The sequence below is a fragment of the Thalassophryne amazonica genome, chromosome 5 (genome assembly GCF_902500255.1).
Source record: "Thalassophryne amazonica chromosome 5, fThaAma1.1, whole genome shotgun sequence".
In the NCBI taxonomy this organism is placed as follows: domain Eukaryota; kingdom Metazoa; phylum Chordata; class Actinopteri; order Batrachoidiformes; family Batrachoididae; genus Thalassophryne; species Thalassophryne amazonica.
The window spans coordinates 92,625,904-92,642,531 of NC_047107.1; the positions used below are offsets into that span (position 1 = coordinate 92,625,904).

Sequence of the window (16,628 nt, forward strand, 5' to 3'; positions counted from 1 at the left end):
CATTCAGTCAGTGAGTTCGTCAATTTTGTGGAACAAACAGGTGTGAATCAGGTGTCCCCAATGTAAGGATGAAGCCAGCACCTGTTGAACATGCTTTTCTCTTTGAAAGCCTGAGGAAAATGGGACATTCAAGACATTGTTCGGAAGAAAAGCGTAGTTTGATTTAAAAAGTTGATTGGAGAGGGGAAAACTTATACGCAGGTGCAAAAAATTATAGGCTTATAAGTCCCTCTGTTAAATAAAAGACGTGCAGAAGAGGTTACAATTTGCCAAAGAACACATCAACTGACCTAAAGAGAAATGGAGGGATATTTTGTGGACTGATGAGAGTAAAATTGCTCTTTTTAGGTCCAAGGGCCGCAGACAGTTTGTGAGATGACCCCCAAACTCACAGTTCACAGTGAAAACAGTGAAGCATGGTGGTGCAAGCATCATGATATGGGCATGTTTCTCCTACTATGGTGTTGGGCCTATATATCACATACCAGGTATCATGGATCAGTTTGGATATGTCACAATACTTGAAGAGGTCATGTTGCCTTATGCTGAAGAGGACATGCCCTTGAAATGGGTGTTTCAACAAGACAATGACCCCAGGCACACTAGAAAACGAGCAAAATCTTGGTTCCAAACCAACAAAATTAATGCCTCACAGATGTGAAGAAATCATGAAAAACTGTGGTTATACAACTAAATACTAGTTTAGTGATTCACAGGATTGCTAAAAAAGCAGTTTGAACATAATAATTTTGAGTTTGTCGCATCAACAGCAGATGCTACTATTATTGTGAACACCCCGTTTTCTACTTTTTTTTACTAATAGCCCAATTTCATAGCCTTAAGAGTGTGCATATCATGAATGCTTGGTCTTGTTGGATTTGTGAGAATCTACTGAATCTACTGGTACCTTGTTACCCATGTAACAATAAGAAATATACTCAAAACCTGGATTATTCTTTTTAGTCACATAGCACTACTATTATTCTGAACACTACTGTGTGTGTGTGTGTATATATATATATATATATATATATATATATATATATATATATATACGAGGGCTGTCAATAAAGTAGCTGTCCTTTTTATTTTTTTCAAAAACTATATGGATTTCATTCATATGTTTTTACGTCAGACATGCTTGAACCCTCGTGCGCATGCGTGAGTTTTTCCACGCCTGTCTGTGACGTCATTCGCCTGTGAGCACTCCTTGTGGGAGGAGTCGTCCACCCCCTCGTCGGAATTCCTTTGTCTGAGAAGTTGCTGAGAGACTGGCGCGTTGTTTGATCAAAATTTTTTCTAAACCTGTGAGACACATCGAAGTGGACACGGTTCGAAAAATTAAGCTGGTTTTCAGTGAAAATTTTAACGGCTGATGAGAGATTTTGAGGTGATTCTGTCGCTTTAAGGACTTCCCACGGAGCGAGACGTCGCGCAGCGCTCTCAGCTGCCGTTGTCAGCCTGTTTCAAGCTGAAAACCTCCACATTTCAGGCTCTATTGATCCAGGACGTCGTGAGAGAACAGAGAAGTTTCAGAAGAAGTCGGTTTCAGCATTTTATCCGGATATTCCACTGTTAAAGGAGATTTTTTTAATGAAAGACGTGCAGACGGGTCCGCGCGTCGGCTCGCAGCTGCCGCGACGCTCCGCCACAGGAAAAACACCTCCGTTGGAAGCCTTAAGGACAAGTTGGAACATGTCCTGCTGTTAAACAATTTCTCATATACTCACTCCACTGAAAGCCATCAAAAGCCACCTGGATTTTACAAATGGTTATCAACACGGAGGTGTTTTTCCTGTGCCGCCGCAGCTGCGTCCCGACGCGCGGACCCGTCCGCACGTCTTTCATTAAAAAAAATCTCCTTTAACAGTGGAATATCCGGATAAAATGCTGAAACCGACTTCTTCTGAAACTTCTCTGTTCTCTCACGACGTCCTGGATCAATAGAGCCTGAAATGTGGAGGTTTTCAGCTTGAACAGGCTGACGACGGCGCCTGGGACCGCTGAGCGACGTCTCGCACCGTGGGAAGTCCTTAAAGCGACAGAATCACCTCAAAATCTCTCATCAGCCGTTAAAATTTTCACTGAAAACCAGCTTAATTTTTCGAACCGTGTCCACTTCGATGTGTCTCACAGGTTTAGAAAAAATTTTGATCAAACAACGCGCCAGTCTCTCAGCAACTTCTCAGACAAAGGAATTCCGACGAGGGGGTGGACGACTCCTCCCACAAGGAGTGCTCACAGGCGAATGACGTCACCGACAGGCGTGGAAAAACTCACGCATGCGCACGAGGGTTCAAGCATGTCTGACGTAAAAACATATGAATGAAATCCATATAGTTTTTGAAAAAAATAAAAAGGACCGTTACTTTATTGATAGCCCTCGTGTGTATATATATATATATATATATATATATATATATATCAGGGCTTTGAACCAGATTTTTTTTTCCATTTGGTTCATTCCGAACAGAAACAGAATTTTAACGTTTCCGGTTTTGGGTTCCACCATTAAATAGACATTCCCGACCCGGTTAGAACAAAAAAAATTTTGTTCCCGGAACGGTTAATTACATTCCGTCAGCTATTTAACAAATGGCTATAAAATTATGCCTCTGTCTCATCCAGTTTAAGCCAAATGTAGGCAAATTCTATTACAACCTTCATTAAATTAGACAAGAAATAATTCAAAACAATTATTATTTCAAATGTGTTGTTTATTGTTAACCGAAGGATTGTCAACACAAACATCAACGACATTATAAAGTCACGTGGCTATGACACTCAGTGGGCAACCACAAAATCCCTCAGCCCATTCAGTCATCAGGTTTTTGAATAACAATAGACTGCAATATTTACCTCTTATTTAAGATGTGGAGACGTGATAGTAGTCCACCTTCCCGCTCTCTCCATTCAGTCAGCAAACGACGTCACACAGGAAGTGAACCCTAGCGGGTCATAGAAACTTGCGCAGTAGAAGAATTACTTTTTTTTTTTTTTTTATTTGTAGGCTACGGAAAGTTTGAGGAACGAAATAAAAACCGGTATTAACCAGTTACCATTATTTTTAATAAGTGTTTCTGTTCCGGAACATAAAAAATAATAAAGCTTCTGGTTTTGTTTCTTTTCCATGTAAAACAGGAAAAGTTCCCGGTTTTCGTTTTCGTTCCTTGACCCGGTTCAAAGCCCTGATATATATATATATATATATATATAAAGTTTTTCATACCAATGGCCCTGCATTTTGTCAGTCTAGCATAAAGTCGCTGCACCTGTTTGACACTCTTGGTCTGGTGCCACAACTCAATTTTTGTTCGCTGTAGTATGGTTAATCTTGGCATTTTCTTGAGTCTTGCTTAGCATCAACATAAACTTCAGGGTCTCTGCAAGTAAAAAAGAAACGTAAGTGATTAAGTTTGTAGCATTTAAGGGTCAAACCGAGTGTTTTAAATGTTGTATATTTTTTGGGATACCCTATATATATATATATATATATATATATATACAATATATATATATACAATATATACCCCGCGGTCGGGTCCGGCCCGACATGCGACTCTGCCCGCACGTTCTTTCATTACAAAATGTCCGTTAACAATGGAATGTCCGAATAAACTCCTCATGCCAACTTCTTCTGAAAGTTCTCTGTTCTCTGACGACTTCCTGGATCAACAGAGCCTGAAATGTGGAAGTTTTCAACTTGAAACGGTGAGACGTTGCCGCCTTGAAGCGCAGATCGCCGTCAGGCGCCGTGGGCCGTCCTTACGGCGACTCTACCAGACCAAAATCTCTCATCAGCCGTTAAAATTTTTACCGAAAACCAGCTGAATTTATCGAATGGTGTGCACTCAGTTGTGCCTTACAGTTTTGAAAAAAGTTTGATCAAACAAAGCAGCAGTCTCTGAGCCATTCCTAAACAATGAAAAAATCAACGAGAGGGTGGGCGACTCCTCACTCAAAGACTGCCCACAGGCGAATGACGTAACCGACAGACGTGAAAAAACTCTCGCATGCCCACGAGGGTTCAAGCATGTCTGATGTAATCACACGTGATTCAAATCCATATGGTTTTTGAAAAAAATAATAAGGTCGGACACTTTTCTAATTGACCTTGTATATAGCATCCTATTCCTTCGGCGGCAAAGCGAGAAACCCAGGCGGGACTGATTTTACTGGAAGTAAACCATGTGCGTCACCACTGTTGCATGCATGTGCACCTTGCAAAAGGGGACTAATTTCTAGGGGGGGCAATTCAGACTGTGGTTATCTATAGAAAACCAATGGATGACATCACGGGGGCTATGTCCAGTATATATACAGTCTGCGGAAGTCCAGCAACTTGAGTGTCTATGCCAGTGAGGGAAGGTTCACTGACCTTGACTTTGCAGACAGTTGTGATCTTTGTAATCAATGGATGCCCTTGTTGTAGCACCTCACAAGCTGAGTGAGGTGTTAGAGTCTCTGGTTTTGTGATAGTCTTGAATCTACACTCAGCAGCAGGGTCCTAATTTATCAATGTTGTATACAAAAGCTATTAAATTCATTAAGTGTTGCAGAAAAACAGCTTTGTGTAACATTGACATTTGACCTTGAGCCCTAAATCAACCAGGCTGTGTGGGTAAGGCTATGCTCAGCCATGCACAACATGAGTCTGTTTGTGATCGATTGGGCAGACCAACAAAAAGGATGTAAATATCTAAATAAGACAATGAACTTCCTAAATGGAGATACCAATAATTTAGGTTTGTTACTTTAAATGCTCCTCGAGCGTCTATTCTGTGGGTCATGACGCTCATGGGTCATGGTTCGGTCTACTCATCTCCATTTATTCACATGGTACTGAAAACAAATGAATTCACAGTGCATCTTATTTCTGAATAAAGATTTTGCAGAAATAATAAGCAAAATGTGTAATTACAAGCCACTCTTTCAGCTTCCTTTGTCACAAAGTCTCACTGGAGCTCTAGAAGGGGCATTAACATAATGAGTTGACTCCAGCTGCGCATTACTTCACTAAAAACATACTATTACACTTTATAGACAGCTCCAAGTATTTTAACAAAATGTTCCATATATCTTCCTCACTTAACTTTTTTTGGTATGTGAGACATACACCTATTTAATTAATAAGTTCTTAAAACTGAAATGACTGATTGAGAACAGCAGGTTGAAACTCTTTTCTGGATCCTTCTCTCGTTTTCATCTCTGGCTTCTGCTGTCGAAATCCTGTCAAGCTGTCAATTTAAAGTCCAGTGCGATTTGGGTTTTGCCCCCGGGTGATGTGCAATTAAAGCTTTGCTTGGACCAAATAAGAGACACACAAAAACCACTGGCATCGACTCAAGTCTTACATCATGGTTCTCTATTTCCACTCCTTCAAACTTCTTTGTTGTTTCTCTTCTCTCTCTCTCTCTCTCTCTTTCTCGCTCTCTCTCTCCCTCTTCTACCTTCTGTTTCTCTCTTGGCTCTCCTCTGCCCCCCTCCTTGCTTTAATTTCTTTATCGTTTTAATTATTCAAACACAATTTTGCCTGGCGGTTCTCTTGTTAGCTCTGTCTCACTTGGATGAGTAAACACCAGATGCTAATTGACCAATTACTCCAGCTCCAGATGACATCATTGTCACTTATATGAAGATAGTTCGCTGCTGATACAGAGCCAGAGGCGACGTGTGCTTCATGTTGATTGAAGAATGCCCTTTGGTGTGAGTGCTAGTGGGCTTTTATTGGCACAGGGGTACTGCAGTACACAGATAGGAATCTTTTGTACAACTCGCACTTTACAGTATTATTATCTAATGTCATCAGTTTTTGTTTTGTAGGGGCAGAATTTAGAGGTAGCCCAAATGCATATTGTAAATTATTTTAAGTGTATTGACTCAAATGCTTTTACTATTTCATGCCAAATGTGGACACTGTTGTTAAACTCCATTCCCCTTACACACAATTTTTGCTATTTCTATGACCACCAGTCTAAAATCTTGGGAGTTGTAGCGATAGTCTTGGTGGTATCTTGTGAGTCTTGGATGAACTTGAAAGGTTGTAATCGTGCAAAAAGCAAACAGTTGTGGAGCTTGAAAAAATTCCTCTTGCTGTGGTCCTGCTTAGTGCTCCTTCACACATAGTGTGAAGTTTGGACGCAGTGCACACTTAGTGCGCATGACACAGGAATTGTGTGCAAACCATGTAATGTCATACCTGCCTCCAACGCCTCGTACACCTGTTGCTACAACTATTTGCACACACAAGCACCTGAAAGACAAAGTGTACACTGTGCGAGCCCATCGCACCCTCTTGTGACAGGTGTCGGCCAAATTCCAGGTGACACGCATGAATATCTAACACCGTTCGCATGGCACTTAGAAAATGTGTGGCCAGTCGCACTCTTCACATGCCAGCAGACTGCAGACGACCACTGTCATACTGCTGTGAAATTTATCTAAGTTCCACATGACTGTGGCTTTGGTGTGTGTGCTGAGAACTGACAGGAGGTGTGGCTATGACAGAAGCAGCTGTGGTGATCTGTCATTCTGGACATTCCAGCTACACAACACCTACTGTGTTTGGACAGACATGGACTACCAGCTGTCCACTGTGAGGCACGTGTGTCTGATTGCTGCATTTACGTGGACATAAATAAAAACATATATCGCGGTGGTGACAAGCTGCAGCCAATGAGCGCGTAGGGAGCAGATGTTGACAGCCTGCCAGGTTGAAACAGACCGTCAAATCAGAACAGGCAGCGGGCGATCTGACCGTCACGTCACCCACGTGAGCTCTGTTCCACACGATGCAGTGTCTGTGCTGCGGCGTGCCGTCCACAAGACACGTGTGTCGGGCAGGACACGTGCACGGGGCCGGCTGTACATGCCGCCAGCAGATGTGGACATTATAAGAGCGCCGTGCTTCTCATTCATGTCATTTCATGACTGTATGTAAGTGACCATGGGTCATCACCAGAGGAACAGACGGATCATATTTGTATTGCTCGCTTGAAAAATGCAGTGTTTTTATATGGTGTGGGACCTTAATTTTTTTTTGTAATACTTCCATGTCCTTCCTGATATGAGGCAGCTTCCCACAGCTTTCAAAGAACAGCTCCGTAGCTCAGTGGTAAAGTCGCTGACTGGGAATCAGAGCTTTTGAAAGGCGCGAGTTTGCGTCCTGGGTGGTGTGTTTTTTGTTTTTATTATTATTGTTATTATTATTATTATTATTATACATAAGCGGCACGATGTGGTCCCACAGGTACCGGCTGATTATTATTTTTTTATTTATTCCATGTAAGTGGCATGATGTGGTTCCACATGTACCAGCTGGTTTTTATTTCTTCCACATAAGCGGCGCCATGTGGTGCACCTGGCACTGTTCCTGCTTGACAGACTCCAGCGCGTGCACGAACTCTCTCATCGAGTTCATGCACGCCTGCACATCGGTGCGATGTTTCGTGGTGCGCTAATTTCAAACTGCTTTGCCGTAATCGGCCAGACGTCGACCAAACTTCGCACTATGTGTGAAGGGGCCCTTAGTCTTGAAGGCAATTCTGGCTATTCTTCGATACTGGTGTCAAGTCAGGTCATTTTTTCCACAAATGAAACAAAACTGTGCATGATTACACCATACTTGTCTTGAAGCTTTTGTGATAAATCATATCAGTTCTCCAATTGCAGTGAATCATCTCCTGCATTGTAATAAGCCCACGGTGTTGTTTGTCAGACGTCTTGTGAGTTGCTAGAACACCGTCAAAATTGAGGACTCAAGGCAGATCCATAGTGGGGTGGATGCGGCAGTGCACGGCACCAATGCATATTCTTAGACCTGACGTGACCTGACCTGGAACAGCAATCTCACTCATATTGATAACTAAGAGTAGGTTGTTGGTGACTTTTTTCCACTTTTCTGTTTAAGAAAGTGGCCGCGACTGAAATCTGAACAAAGCATCTTATCTTTTGTTTTATTCCAGATACACGTATACAGCATAGAAACGGGCCAAACGACAGTTTGTGTGGGCAACTCGCCGGGAGACTTTATTTGTATCAATCTGGCAGACGGCCCACCCAACCTGCTGGCGTGCGGAAACAAAGACAGGCGGTAAGAGGCACTGACACATAAATGCATTTATATAGAGCATATTTAAGTATTATGTGGAAAGACAAAATATGGTGATAATTATGTCACTTGTTAAAAAAAAAAGTTAAGCTAAATTTTCGTTAGGAATCTTATCTGACACCAGGTAACAGAGGCTGTGAATCTGAGTTACAAATGGAGAGCAGCACGTGAGAAGACACGGCTCTTTTCAATTTGTATACAATTCACAAATCTGTCTTTTCTCTTTGTTACCTTGACTTTCAAAGTTTCTACAGATGTGCTGATAAAGAAAAAACCCAGACACTGAATAGAGATGTAGCCTGTGCTCGTACATACTTGCCACCTTGGTAACCTGGCTCTCCAGATGAGAAACGACCACATAAAGGAACCATTCTCATCTATTCTCAGCTTGTTAGGCAATGGTGCAGTACATGCGCTGGCAACAAAAGGAAAATCCTTGCTGCATCTTCTTCCAAAAGCTGCCCCTGCTGTTCCTATTCAGTACCAGATCCATTTGGCTGTTAAATAGCTGGCTGAAAGTGGAAGTCAGATCGTTTCCGTGCTTTTACTTACCAACACACACACACGCACACACATACATATATATATATATATATATATATATAGATATATATAGATATATATAGATATAGATATATACACACACACACACACACAAAGTGGGGTAAAAACGTATTTGGTCAGACCCTCATTGTGCAAGTTCTCCTACTTAGAAAGATGAGAGAGGTCTGTAATTTTCAACATAGGTACACTTCAACTGTGAGAGACAAAATGAGAAAAACAAATCCAGGAAATCACATTGTAGGATTTTTAAAGAATGTATTTTGTAAATTATTGTGGAAAATAAGTATTTGGTCAATAACAAAAGTTCAACTCAATACTTTGTAACATAATCTTTGTTGGCAATGACAGAGGTCAAACGTTTCCTGTAAGTTCCAAAAGGTGCCATTAACACAGGTAACAGGTGGAGGACATTCTGGACTCACACACCATTCCACGAGGGGGCAGTAAATAATCTGCAGTGGGGAAAATAAGTATTTGATACACTGCCAATTTGGCAAGTTTTCCCACCTACAAAGAATGGAGAAGTCTGTAATTTTTATTATTAGTACACTTCAACTGTGAGAGACAGAATCTAAAAAAAAATCCAGAAAATCACATTATATGTTTTTTTAAATCATTAATTTGCATTTTATTGCATGAAATAAGTATTTGATCACCTACCAACTAACCTACCACCTACCTACCAACAAGAATTCTGGCTCTCGCAGACCTGTTAGTTTTTCTTTAAGAAGCCCTCCTATTCTGCACTCTTTATCTGTATTAATTGAACCTGTCTGAACCCATTACCTGTATAAAACACACCTGTCCACACACTCAGTCACACTCCACCATGGACAAGACCAAAGAGCTGTCTAAAGACACCAGGGACAAAATTGTAGACCTGCACAAGGCTGGGATGGACTACAGGACAATAGACAAGCAGCTTGGTGAGAAGGCAACAACTGTTAGTACAATTATTAGAAAATGAAAGAAACACAAGATGACTGTCAATCTTCCTAGGTCTGGGGCTCCATGCAAGATCTCACCTTGTGGGGTAAGAATGATTCTGAGAAAGCCCAGAACTACACGGGAGGACCTGGTCAGTGACCTGAAGAGAGCTGGGACCACAGTTGCAAAGATTATATTACTAACACACGACGCCATTAAAATCCTGCAGGGCACGTAAGGTCCCCCTGCTCAAGCCAGCAAAAATTATATGACAAAATAGAATAATAATAATAAAAATTCTAACAATAATAATGAATAATATAATAATAGTGTGTCTATGATAACAAGAACCTACACAATTTATAAATATATTAAGACAGTAAATTAATATTAAAATATATGTAATTAACAGGAAATAAAAATTTGAGTTCTTCCTCTAAATGCTGTTTAGGTCTAAGGTTCTGAAAACATTCTAGACTCACACAGTTTTCAACATATATACTGTGTCATCATGTGGGACTGACTGTTACACCTTCTTTACTTTTCATCTGCCTGGTAGCTTTTTAGTTTTGTTCACAGACAAAGAAGCAGTAGCTTATACACTTTGGCTCCAGCTGGCGCAGTGCACAGTCGAGGACAAATAGAAATGGAGGGAGACTAATGGACAGAGACCTTGGCCCTCAGACAAGGTGGCTTAAGGCCAACGCTTAATGCATCCCTTCTTTTGTCTTCAAATGAGTTTTTCCCTCTTTTCTGAGCATTCCAGGGAACAAATGAGCGGTTTTGATAAAAGCTGTTTTGAAGAAGGCTACATCATTACAAACTGGAAGGTTTTGAACATGAAAAAGTGAAAGACTAGTGAAAACATACCTCACACCATTGTTCATTTTTTCAAAAACTCTAATTTTACTTCATGGGTCCACTCTCTTTTATCATTGTTGATACCGGTGTCATTTGAGCTTGTTTTATTTTATTACACTTTATGGAGGCTGTGATAAGAAAATTAGCCCTGAAGCTGGGAGTGAGCGATATGATCTAAATTAATATAAGGGTATTTTCCCACTTATCTTTATTACAGATAACCGATGATGATGATGATGATTTGGACGCAGCCACATCAGATTACACTGTCGGCTTTTTAAAAACCATTTTCACTTTAAGTGCCGCAGGGGCTGCTGGGTAAATTCAAGGATCACAAACACAAAGAACACACGAAAAATGAATAAATAAAATAAAAAAAAAAAACCAAACACTGTCATCATCTTTCAAAAGCAGTAAGAAATACATGCACTTACAACATAATGTTTTAATAACTACACAAGGCAACAAGGTTTGGAAAACAGTTTGTTATTTTAGAACTTTACTATAGTTGTCATGTTAACGACCACATAATGGTACAGTCACTTGCCCAGTTCCGGATCATTGCCGGTTCTGGATCACTGCTGTAGTATTTGTGCCGCCGTTTCTCGTAATCAGCGCAAATAAGCTAATACTTGGTACCAATGGAAAGACTGATGTTTTGTCTACAAACAACCACAAGCTCGACCAGATCCAGCCATCCTTGTGATCAGCAGAGGAATCAAAACATCCCGGTGTCTGCGGTGTGCGCGCTTTTTCTCACTCACTCATTCCTGCAAGTTTGAAAGTAACGATCTCTAAGACGTAGTAAAGGTGAGTTAGCCATTCTGTGTTTTTGGTTCTAGAGTGGGAAAATACTTAGTTACTTGGGTAGAAAATGTCAGTGTGTTATGTCTTGCTGTTTAATTGCTGCACGCATTTATCTCTGATGTGAAAATTTGCCGGTTGTGGATCACTGAAGCAGCAGCCTCGTGTCAGTACTTGTGAGCCATGTGTACTTTGGGGGTCATCTCAACATCACGAATGGGCATGAATGTGGGGCCTTTTAGTTTCGAAAGGCACTGTAAAAGGGCTCCAGCCAGATGCCAGGAATGCCCCCAAAGTGACACAGAGTGTCGTGATCCAGAACCAGGCAAAGTGATCCATTTCCGGCAAACATTTGCACCACACACAATATGGCTTCACACTTTAAGTAGAAGGGCTACCCCATCCAGACTTTTTCAGCTAGATAACATCCAAATACCCAATACAACAATACCCAATAAAGGACATTCAGTTGCATTATGGCTCCGTATAGCAGGACTTTTAAAAAGGTGATCCGGAACTGGGCAACTGTCTGTATTGTTGCAACTTTATTTCAAAAATAAGGTCCATTTGAAAAAGACAAAATACAAATGAATTAAAAATGGTTAGTATTCACAACAATCAACTATATCACAGCATAGAGTGTGTGGTAAATAAGCATGTACAATGCCTTTCTCAAAGTAGCTTGAAAACAATATACCCACACATTGACAAACATCTCGCTTGCACAACACCATATTGACTTACTGAGCAATATTTACATAGTGTCGTACAGGCAACTTGTCTTCCAATGTACCCACGAATTGCAAGTATAGTAGGGGGCAGTATGCCTAAAACAGAGTCACTTTAACCTCTTCTGTACACACTAATCAGCAGTGATCTAATATGATAACTGGATATCTTTGGAACAGGCCTCTTCTGAGAATCCTTGGGTACAACTAGAATGACTTTCTGTGAAGTGAGCGATTTCTTAGGGAGACTCAGATGAGTATCACTTACATTGTGAGGGAACGTCAACGATGACATTTTGGCCATGTGGCATGTTTCTCTGTCCATGATCCAGCATGTAGGTGACTCGGTGTTGAGGAACTAGCCAGTTGGATAAGGTAAAGGGGATGCTCATGTTTTACCTGACGGCATCAGATAAATAATCACTTTTGAGAGTGACGATGGGCCATTTGTCTGCCTTTGCTTTTGCCATCCACAACCAAAAGTGGTACCATAGTTGGGTGGATGTTGCGACACGCAGCACCAGCACATGCTCCTAGACCAGACTTGATTTGTACACATATTGGGGAGTTTAAGCAGTAACGGTTTTAAACTTTGCTGTGGCACCCAGAAAGAGTTCTCTGTTCCCTGTGAGTATGTGTTAGCTTGACTATTCGCGATACTCTGCAGCTCTAAAACGGTAAATAGAGTCACCACTACACAGTGGTGGGCACAGCTAACCAAAAAGTTAGCTTCGATAACAACTAATCAGCTAACTGAAAAGTTATCTTTTAAAAAGCTAAACCGATAGACCACCCAAAAATTTATCGGACGCTACAGCTAACTGATAACCGATAACTTTCAAAATTGAGTTTTAACACCACGATCACAAACCCAAACAATGATTCACTACTTCTGTCTTTGTGCGCTGTGCCCCCTGCTGGAAGCTCCTGTTTACTATATATTTTACTCTACCGCAGCACAAGGAGCCTGACCACCAGATTATCACGAAAAAAAAAATCATTATTCCTTAACCGCATACAGCAGTTCCGCTGTGAGGCAGAGATCTTGGAAAATAAAGCAGTTTTGACTTATGGTTTTGATTTATCTATGAAATTATTCTGTATAGAATAACTACATTAATGACAATTCTGTCATTTGTACAAAGTTAAAATATAACACATAACTTTTAATTTTAAATAATGCACTAATTCTAAAAAAGTTTTGTAACAAACACACACAGATGCAAAGGGATTATGGGTAAAATAGCCTTTGCTAACACTGATTGGTTGACTCATTCATTCTATGTAAAAACAAACACGTTAATGTGACGTGTGTATTGGTTTACATATAAATGTGCTTTTGTAAAATATGCAAATTTTTTCATATGTAAACAAAAAAGCCATTTGCGAAAGCCAAAAGTCAAGTTGTGATTAGACAACCATCTGTTAATACTGCCATGAACACTACTGGCCAGTAGATGGCAGTAGAGACCGTGAAACCTTGCCAAAACAACTATTCCAAATAATCCGTGTCTGTTACGTTTAATCTGCATGGAATTTAATAAACACAAACCAAATTTCAGATATATTATATATATATATATTACTCTGGAACAAAGACGACAAACAGTGTTGTAAAAGACAATAAGCATGATGTTAAAGAGCAAGCAGGAAGCGATTGCACAGTGATTCCAATTGAAAATAATGGAGAAGCAACCTGAGCTTCTTCTGGCATTTTTACATAAAACAAATACAATAATAACGTTTATAAACCCGGAGAATATATTCACGAGAGTTTTAGGTACAATATACAAAGGGTGTAATGCTGTTGTCCATGTGGAGCCTGATCAGAGCATCTCAAATGCATTTCTCCTGTCCTGAACTTTTACAGTACCCATAATGCACTGCACACACCATGTCCACACTAAAACCTTTAAAATTAGTGCAATACTTTAAAACTAAAACATATAGCTGATTTTTTCACTTTATAAAACTTCAGATATGACGTTAATTTAAATAACTTGTCCAAAATTTAAATTTAACCATAAGTTAAAACTATAGGCCTCTGGATGACTTGGGTGATATTGCAGGCTGGTTAGTAGGGTCTCAAGAGAAATGGTCTCATTTTGTTTGTATTCTGTGATCAGTTCTCCTCTGATTGTAGCAGATAGAGAGGTTTCTGCTGATACCAGCTCTCCGTTTGTAGAAGATAGAACTGTATGTCTGCTACAAAACATTTAACAGGTAGGCTCTAAAATCTTTGATATCAGACTTTAAAAATGTTTATTAACTGTTAAAGCTTTATTCACTAAGCTTGCAATAATATGTTAGTGGTCTAAAAATTATCAGACCAAAATTTATCGAAAGATAATTGATCCGATGATGGTTTTCAAATTATCTGAAAAGTGGATTAGCGAAACTGTGCCCACCAATGCTACTCCAGAAGGTAGAGTGTTATTTCTTTTTTGTTTTGGTGAAATACTTGACAGAGACACTAATATTTTCAGTAATTTAGCATTTTTTTAAATTTTGTTTTATCACTAAATCAACAATATCAGGTACTATTAATCCAGCTCTGGCAGAAACATATAGATCCTTTAAAATTGTTGTTAATTAATTACTCTCTTAAATTGTCTTTTTGGCATTTTGGCCTGAGAATGCACCTTGCAGTACTGTCTAAAAATGTAATCTTCCTCATCGTCAGACTGTCCCATGTAGTGCTTCAACATATATTTTACTGTAAGTGTCACACAACTGCCCAAATCATTATAGCATTATATGTAATATTGTACATAGCTCCATGGTTAAAGCATATGTTCAGACATTTCAAGTACTAAAAACCACTACATCATCTGCATACATGAGTACACATGCACAGTGCCGTAGTGCTTCATTTTCATTCCTAAAAATTATTATTATTATTATTATTATTATTATTATGGGTTTTTTTTAGTGTGACGTTTAACAAAATACACCTCAGTAAAAGTCATGCTGGCATTTCTTTTGTCTTGTCTTTGTGTGCAGAGTGCACTGAGATCATCCTCAGTAACGAGGTAATAGAATGACATTACATTAAGCTTTTGAAATACTGCAATTGGGTTACAGGTTGCTTTTTTTTCCCTTTTAACGTATTTATTGTAAGCATACATTTTTACAGTGGCCTTCCCCATGCTGCTCATTAAGCAGAGCTCCTACTGATTAATGAACAACAGCGTGCACGCTGACAGCTCACTGAAGACCACACTGCCTCCAACATTAGATTTATTGTCCTCTGCAGTCTGCCAGTAATGTTTAAACCTCATTGTTAAAACGTGTGCTTCCATCACGTAATGCCACTGAACAAGCAAACATGAGTGAAGACAACAAGTCTGCCATGCTCCTTTAGCCATTTAACTCAGTAGGTTTTTTTCCTTCATAATGGAAATGAAATTCGAGTCCCCGAAGTGAGTTTGATTATGGTAATGAAGTGTTGGAAAGAGGCTGAGGCTGCATGGAGTCATGTCCTGGAAGCTTTCAGCTGCAAGAAAATCACAATGACAACAGATGGAGCTGAGATCCCTCGGGGTTGTGATGAATATGAAACCTGCCAAAAGATTGCTGCTGTTGCCTTTTGTCAACAGTAAGGTCTTACACCGAAGTAAACAATAATGATGTAGTACTTATAATGAATATCATTCAAATTTAAGCTGAATTCATGATCTCCTAAAAAAAAATGCTGGAAACTGCATATTAAAATATACTTATGTTACTTTCCCACAAAAAGAGTAACATTCTAAACAAGTCAGTGGGTACTAAGAAAAGCTCTTGGAGCGCATGCTTTTTGTGCCCATTGTTGCAGGATTTAATAATAATGATTTTTGTGGTTTGGGGCTCTGTCAAATCACAACATAGGTCATCTCAAGGCACTACATATGGTAAACTGACTGCATTTCCGTGGTGCTTTTTCATTTACTGTAGATGCTCAAAGCACTTTACAGTGATGCCTCATATTTACACATTCACACACTGAATCCAAAGTGCACCTAAACACTTGCTTTTAGCATTGACGGAGTGGGTTAAATTTGTTCCTGCTCCATGCTAATGTGGTGCAAACTGTGGAGACAATGGAGACATTATTTTACAGGTTGATTTTTGAAATGATTGTGAATCAGAATCGTGATTCTGATGTAAATCTTTTTTTTTTTTTTTCAATGCTCCTAGTGATTTTTCTGCCTGACGGGGAATCAAACCAGATCTGCTGGTCACAAGTCCACTGCTTTCTCCTCTAGACCAGGGGTAGACAAAAAAGGACCAAGATGGTGGCAGGTTTTCCTTGCAGCAGGTTATAATCTCCAAACTCATACTTAAAGTCCTGATCATCTACAAAGTCTCCTGCTGAGGTGATCAGTAGCAAGGAAAGTCTGCACTGTTTTGTCCCTTCACATGACATACTGTTGCTTACGCTTGCACCTCCTCACTAGCAAGGTCTAGATCTTATCCACTTCATGAGTGAGGACATTGATGACAATGGTAAGGAAAAACTCCCTCAGTGTTTGTTTTTTGTTGTTGTTGTTTGTTTTTTATTATTATAGGAAGAAACCTCAAGCAGGCCACAGGTGACCATCTGCTCTGGCCATTCTAATAGATTAGAACACGCTCATTTTAATGTGGCTAGA

General features: G+C 39.9%; 1 protein-coding gene across 2 annotated transcripts in view; it reads left to right on the forward strand.

Annotated features, from left to right (window-relative positions):
- fbxw8 (F-box and WD repeat domain containing 8) overlaps positions 1-16,628 on the forward strand; it is a 51,859-nt gene that overhangs the window by 28,522 nt on the left and 6,709 nt on the right. For both annotated transcript variants that reach the window (XM_034170893.1, XM_034170894.1), the window contains one exon: positions 7,965-8,092. In XM_034170893.1, coding sequence (XP_034026784.1) covers positions 7,965-8,092 — 128 coding nt within the window. The remainder of the gene's footprint in view (positions 1-7,964; positions 8,093-16,628) is intronic.